General features: G+C 41.6%; 1 protein-coding gene across 1 annotated transcript in view; it reads left to right on the top strand.

Moving 5' to 3' along the window:
- tmx3b (thioredoxin related transmembrane protein 3b) overlaps positions 1–7566 on the top strand; it is a 54845-nt gene that overhangs the window by 30109 nt on the left and 17170 nt on the right. The window contains exon 13 of the mRNA XM_050056608.1: positions 1782–1838. Coding sequence (XP_049912565.1) covers positions 1782–1838 — 57 coding nt within the window. The remainder of the gene's footprint in view (positions 1–1781; positions 1839–7566) is intronic.

Below are 7566 nucleotides of genomic sequence, written 5' to 3'. Positions count from 1 at the left end.
AACCCAATATTTACTTTAGTGACTATAAGGCGAAAGAATTGACCATAAATTGTGATCACGTTCATTTTCCTCATTGACGACAATACATTCAGAGCTGCCGCAAGTCTCCTACGGGGGCGTGGCGCTGACGTCACTGAATCAGGAAGTGAGCTGAGTTGGGTATCTCGCTTCATCCAATATCTCTGTTATAGAGTTTCACAATTTGTTTTTTTCTGTGACTAAGCAACCAATGAAATCTTGCCACTAATGACCTTTCTGGTCGACTAACATTTGGTCGACTATTAGGGGGCAGCCCTATATTACAGCATGTAAACATGTTCTATTTGAAACCAAAAATAAAGGTGTGAAGCTGAAAATGAGCACAATAGGTCCCCTTTAATATAACGTGCTGATCTGTGACTTAAATCCTGTTCAGTGTATGTGTGGGAGATTTACCACATATCTACCATAGTATTTATCATAATTCCAAAAACATACTATTTTTTATATGATCATGGTTTGTTGATAATGAATTCCTGTCTGCACAGAAACCTTGTGTTTTATGGTTTATCTCTGAGAGCTTAAAGCCTGCTAGTGGTAAGCGTGACGTGATGTTACTGTGGAATTTTCTTGTGTATTACAAACCACCGGCTGGTATTTGGAAATAGCTGTTCACCCCCACATCCCTTCCCTGGAACATTAATGCTGTGGGAATAGGCTTCAGAAAACATTCTTCTCTTCATGAGAAACACATGACATTAAAGATAACGCCAATAAATATCACCTTCAGTTAGAAAAATTCCCTAAGTAACCGACACTTGCACATTTCCAGAGGGAAACAAAGTCAAAGTATTTACCAGAAATAGTCCTTGCTCCAGGCCTCCTCTCTCACATGCAAGTTTCTCAGTTAGTTACTCACCCCGCTTGGCTGGTCTGCTCAGCAGTCTGGCTAAGAAGTGTCAATGGGAGTGGGAGGGAAGACGGACATACACGAGAAACGGACCTTTAAATATTGATGATAAAGTAAAAAAGAATTTAATTTCCATGATCTCGTACTCCTCCCATCAGTTTGCTCAAACTATTTCTGATCTGTAACTCACACTGCGGCAGCTCTCAGAGCCAAAGTTACAGACTGACTTTTTGATGAGCTTTATTCCCAGTTTGGCCGACTATTGTCAGCAATATTATCACTAACACAGACTGATTTTTTTTTATTGCATCCACCGGATTTATTATGTAGTCCAGTCTCTTCATAATCATGTCATTGATATAAGCGCAGGCAGTATTGTGTAGCGCCCAGGGGACAAACGTGCAAGATGTGGCTATGATTCAAAATGAATATAATAAATATGTAGAGGCCCACATAATCAGTCATTCAGCAGAAGTCACTGGCTTTCCTGGACCTGTGCAACCCCCCCCTATCCGAGTCTACCCACAGTACACTCTGCTCAGACATAGTGCAGCACAATGAGATACAAATTGAATTCCTCCTCCTGCCTTATCGTTTAGATAAATCACCTGAGTCTTCTGTGGTGGAAAAGATGAGGAAACAGGAGACAGCACAGGACAGAGCTTTGGGGATTTCTTTTCCTTTTTTTTTTCAGCACTGACAAAATCCCAGGTTTCCGTAGCGAAAACATGCAATTGCATTCAATGTGTTTCCATATTTGTGCGGGAAAATTGTCGTCCCAGTTTCATGCAGCCCACTGAGACAGCACAATGTGCTCATTTTGCTCTATTTTATGTTGTTTTTGATGCACTGTTTCGATTTCTCATGCCACTGATTTGTCTTACATCTCCAGGGACTTCCAGTTTGGCCACATGGACGGGAATGACTACATTAACAGCCTCATTATGGGGTGAGTGTCACAAATCCAGCCTGCCTCTCTCTTCTCATGTCATCCTCCTTTTTCTCCACCTCGTATTACCTTCTGTCAGCTACTTATCCAGGTCTGGACTGACTTGTAATGCCAGCCTCTGCCATTAAGGATGCTCTCTTGTGGAGAAGTCAATTACACAGACAGACTGTCATTTCTTTTTTAGTGCGCTTGGAAACTTCAACCCCCCACCATCATGCACACATGAAAAAGCACACAAGTTCCTGCAAATCTGCTTGCGCGAAAGCAAGAGGAGTATAAGTGGAATTTACGGATAAGGCCATGCATGGATTAAACCTATAGCGGTCATGTGTTTTAATAGCTTGTCAAAGAGCAGTGCTAATGATGCAGAGAGCCTTGCTGCAGTAGCTTTGCACCCAAGCCTACTGCTGCCGTGTCGTGCTCGGAGAGGCCCGCAACTGACATCCCACACTTTTAATTAGAACCCCGCTAGTGTTACAGGCCAGCGGGGCTGTAGCAGTTGGCGTGTCTGTTTTGTATCTACCAGTGTACAGTATCTAATTATGTGTGTCTTTGTATAATGTTGTGAGCGCTAGTGTGAGAATCTGCAAGCGTAATAGGCCGCTGCAGGATGTTATTTTGATTTGAGCACATTATTGTTTGTACGAGGGAGATTATAGCAGACATGGTCTCCTAAGTCCTGCGTAATTAAAAGTGTGTCGGTGAGTACAGTAGAGGTGGTATTGGAAATATGATGACATTCACACAACAGGCTCCTGGTAGCACGGCTGAAATTAGACAGGCAGCGTTTATATTTAAGGATAAAAGAGGTGATTAGCCTTCCTAATTTTGTATGAGTGGATACAATATGTATCTGCTGGGTTTTTACGGGCCTGAATTTGGCCGCTGTAGCACGGGATTAATTGCCCTCCTTTGAGGAATGAAATCCTGGCCTGTCAATGTCCACTAATTCTCTCCCTTAGGAGAGCCATGGAAATAAATCTGATGGCTTTTTATCCCTCTTTCTGTCATCACAGCGATTACTGTGTTCTGGCAGCGGTCTGTCTGGCGTAAGGCTGCCCCTGCTTTCACCAGAGGCACATAGACACACTCATGAACACACACACATACACCATGAACACCACTCTGAGCCCGAGGCTGTCTCTGCCTCTGTTTAAACGTAGGATTATCGCTAACCCCTTATATGGAACACATTGTGGGCTGTGAAAAACTTAAAAGAGATGTGAGGTGACTGAAAAGTCTGTATGTGAAGGGAACGCTTGCAATCATAGAAGGTGAATGGTTAGAAAGGTTATTACCACACTAACCAGCCATTTGATTTTTACACTAAAGATTTATTGAACCTCTGTCAGCGAGTGACAATGAAAGTCTCAGCTCACGCACAAATAAAGTCGATTTCCATTAAATTCCATCATTCTGCTGTTTTCAGCTTTTTAATGTCTTTATCAACAAATACCTATTTTTTTTTTAATCGATTGATTGTCATGCAGTTTTTATGTCCCCATGCATCTCAGATGTACGTTTCCTGGACACACTGTGATAATCATTAACACAGTTTACAGTTAGTGTTTTTAATTAGTCCTCCTGCAGTAATTAAAGCTTAAGAAATGCCTCCGGTAACACAAAGTGAAAAGGAAACTTGGGGAAAAAACGAACTAATGAACTGCAGATAATGAGCCAGAGTCCCACCAAAAAAAAAAACAACACAAAAAAACTCAAAATGGGTAAACTACTGATTGTTTGGAATGCAAATGGTATTTTTAAAATCCAGCTTGCACCTGGATTTTAATTCCTTTTTTATTTGTTTATTTATCTTGTATGAAGAAAAGTTTTAACATTTAGTTTTCTTGCTGAGAGTTAGGTGAGAAGATCAACACCACTCCATCTCTCTGTTTTAGATATGGAGCTAAAGCCAGGCTTTAGTTTAACACAACATGTTTGCGAGGACATTGTTTCACCATGCCACTTCCCTTAAAACCACAGACTCTCTTCCTGCACAATGTAGTGTGCAATTTTACGCACTACACATCTGTTTACTTCCTGTCAACTTCGCAGTAACATTACCTTTCCTCCGCCTCTAGTGATCACAGTGCATTTTCATCCCTAAGTTAGTGACTTAATTTCTCAAAGTTAGCTTTAAACATGAAAACTTAAAGTATTTGTTGTTTGTTTTGGTATATAGCGTTTTTGATAACCACTTAAGTGTCTTAGATGATAACTGTTAGCAGTGTTAGCTAGTCACTCAGTGTAGCACCTTTTTATAAACTGCAAATTATGTTGCCATAACAAAAACTTTGTCAACATCTGTATTATCTAATAAGATGATAAAACAAATTGATATTTGGCATCCTTGTAATGATAAGGTGTCACCAAGCAATTTATTATTATTTCCCCACCCCTAGGCCTATTAACATTCATTTAAACAATGTACTTACTAGAAAAACTGAACATCCGACTACTTAGGGTGCTTTCACACCTGTCCTGTTTGGTTCAGTTCAATAGAACTCAAGTTTGTTTGCCCCCTAAGTGCGGTTCATTTGTGGTGAGAACGTATTCTGACCTCCATCCAAACCAACTTCAGTCACATGACACAGCCGTGCCTTGTTTTCAAACTGTATGGTTTGACTAACATGAACAATGACAGCAATATAGTCCACGATGACCAGCGCTAAAATCAACCTGCGTAGTTGTCCCTCCATTGTGACATTAGAAAGTGTCACATTTATCTTGCAAGTGTTCTCTTCTTCAACGTTTTGTTTACTTCCTGGATTTTTCCCGCATGGAAATTCTGACCAATCAAGAGCAGCTTTCTCACACAAGGCATTTTATCTGGTCCACTTCTAAATGCTGCCTTGAGAACACGAACCAACTCTAGGCAATTATGCAACTTTGTAACAAAGTTAGTCCCTGAATCAGTCCAAAGCAAGACAACTCTAGATCTGAAAGCACCCTAAAAGGGTCTTTTAGTAAAACCAAATGCTGAACAAGACTTTTTAGGCGACCAAAATGTTACAGTTAACTTTTATGAACTGAGAACACACTGAAATAGCTTTGACTATGCCCATATTCTGAATCTGGGGTTACACCACGTAACGCTACCTAATCAATGTTGTTGCTGTCAGCTGACGACACCCACCTGTCAAAGACTGTTAAAGACAATTTAACAGGCGAGTTATTTAAAAAAAATACCCCCCATACAGTTGTCATGAATGGGGAAATTAGTCATAGAGACCAAGACCATTTGTTTATTTCTGCATAAAGTTGGGCATTTTAATGTAGGGGTCTATGGATATTGACTGAAGCCGGCCCAAGTGGCCATTTGAGGATCTACAGGAACTACTTTGGCACTTCTGGGTTAGCTTCATTTTTCAGCCCTGGAGGTTGCGGCTTGGTATTTACCTAAATGTCAAACTGTTCCTTTAATAATCCAAATAAACATGGATAAAATTCCTCCTGTAATAAAACAACAATTAGCCCTAATTGTACAGTATTGCAGCTGTATTTGGCATCGGAAAAGGAAATGGCTTAAATGTGTGTTTTCTGCCAGCTCTAATTCTATAGAGAACGGTATATGACCCTTCATTATGGGCAGCAAACCCCCAGTAGTCTCCACTCACAGAGGTGAATAGGCTAATCCATATTTATTTTAAATGGGTGCCATCTGTTGGAGTAGGCTGGATGTCAGATGGACTACACACTCACAGTGTGCGTGTGTGTTCATGTGATTGCAGATCTCAGCTGGAGAGAGTAGTGAGGTGTTGATGACTCTACCACGCGGGCGTGTATGTGTGTGCGTGTGTGTTTGCACTCCTGATCTCAGCTGGGTGGTGGATTGGGACAGTGATGGATACGTGTGCATGTGTGTGCAATTTGTTGCCGGATTGAGTAACACTGCAGGGATGTGAGGTGGCAGCACTCTGATGGACTGTTCGTGTGCCTGTGTGTGTGTCTAAGCACCAGGATACCTTATCTAAGCCAGGGTTTGGTGTTGTGCGAGACGTGTGAAAGAGGGATTGCTTGTTTATATGACCTTGTTCGTTATCTCGCTGAGTTTTGTAATTCCTCTGCTGATTTGTTGAAAAAAGTGGGCTGTAGAGCGTGCAGTGTCTGTGTCTCTGTTTCTGGGTTTTCTGAAGGAAATGTGGCAACATCACTGGACTACTGGGCTTCTTTGTGTATGTTTTGTGTATGTCTCAGCATGGATGCTGAGGTGCTTTCCTCTGGGCTCCCTGCAATTCACTTGTCAGCTCTAATTTGTGAAGGTCTCCTTAACTGTGACCGGCACAGACTCATAAAACCTCTCAAATTCACAAAAGGACTGTGCGGCTTCTGCAGCCGCTAAACCTGCACAAACAGACAAAAACAAAACTGTGTAATTCTCAAAGCACCTGCAAAGTGTGAATCGCGCTGCCAAGCAAATAGCATCTCAGAGCCTTTGTGCTTCTTTCACATGTTGCTATTTGGTAATATGCATAGCTCTGGCACCAAATTGGCCCTTTTCTCTCTAAATGAGCCCCAATGCAAAAACAGTTCAATTCACAAAAACAGCGCTAATTGCCAAACACAGTAACAGTGAAATTATTAGCGTCTTCAGAGAGTTGGTGGTAACTGAAGCGCAGAATGGGATATAAATCCCAATTATGGTTTCTCTCTGTCACATTTAAATTCCTTGCCTGAAGTTTTGAGGATTGCCTCTGCACCTCGTCGTAGGTGTGTCACAATACCAGAAATTTAGTAGTCGATACCAGTACCAAGGAAATTCCATGATTCTCAATACCCAATTGGATACCATGATGAAAAACAAATGAATGAACAAAAAAATCCTAAATCCCATTAAAAACATTCAAATTAAATCACATTTAAATTTTATTGTTAATCTCTGATGATCCAACAGGAACTACTGTCGATGGGTTCATGAGATTTTGCCGGGGAGGAAATATGAATATATGGCCTACAGTATATTAACATATTTTTCCTCTCTTGTTGTTCAGCACTTGTACATGTAAGATGTGACAACTGGTCTTTGTTGTATTTGCCCCACCCCTCCTCCACTGTGATTGGATGGCTGGGTCAAAAGTGGCGACTTTCATTCAGGACCTAGCAACTCTTTTCCAATAATTTTGGGCGTGTCTAAGGATCGGACAATTTTGGGACAAAATTTTTGAGATATTTTCATACATGTGTAATAAAACCATAGACCCAGAGCCACAGTTGCCAATATTGGGTGTGGCCCGAAAAGATCTGGGTCTCTCCCGAGCCCAGACTTGTGCTCTGGCCTTTTCATCATTGCTACCCAGACGTCTCACTCTGTACAACTGGAAGTCTTCTTCTTCCTTCGGCGTTTAACAGCAGACTAGAACACTTAAAGACGTATACACTGACCTGTCAGGTCCAAAAGAAGTGCATCCCCAGTACCAATGGTGCAGATGAAAAATAAGTGCTGTCACGTTTTCAGAATTTAGGCACCGACATGTTACCAGAGTACCTATTCTCATGACATCCCTTAGCCTGAGTGTCAGACTGAAGCTCCCAGAACCTTCAGTCTGACATCGCCTCCATTGAAGGCGATTTACAAGGGGGAGGGAATTTGATTTTTCCCTAACCAATCAGTAGAGATAAACAACTCACCCAGAATCTGACGTCATTAGTATCCATGCCTTGGGGGTGCCGAAAACAAGCGAGCATTGCCCGTTTAAAATGTCTCCATCATCGTGCACGCCCAGCTGCA

The sequence above is a fragment of the Epinephelus moara genome, chromosome 11, assembly GCF_006386435.1.
Source record: "Epinephelus moara isolate mb chromosome 11, YSFRI_EMoa_1.0, whole genome shotgun sequence".
NCBI classification, from domain to species: Eukaryota; Metazoa; Chordata; class Actinopteri; order Perciformes; family Serranidae; genus Epinephelus; species Epinephelus moara.
Note: the sequence above shows the minus strand (reverse complement) of the source record. Positions and strands in the feature narration are given on the sequence as shown.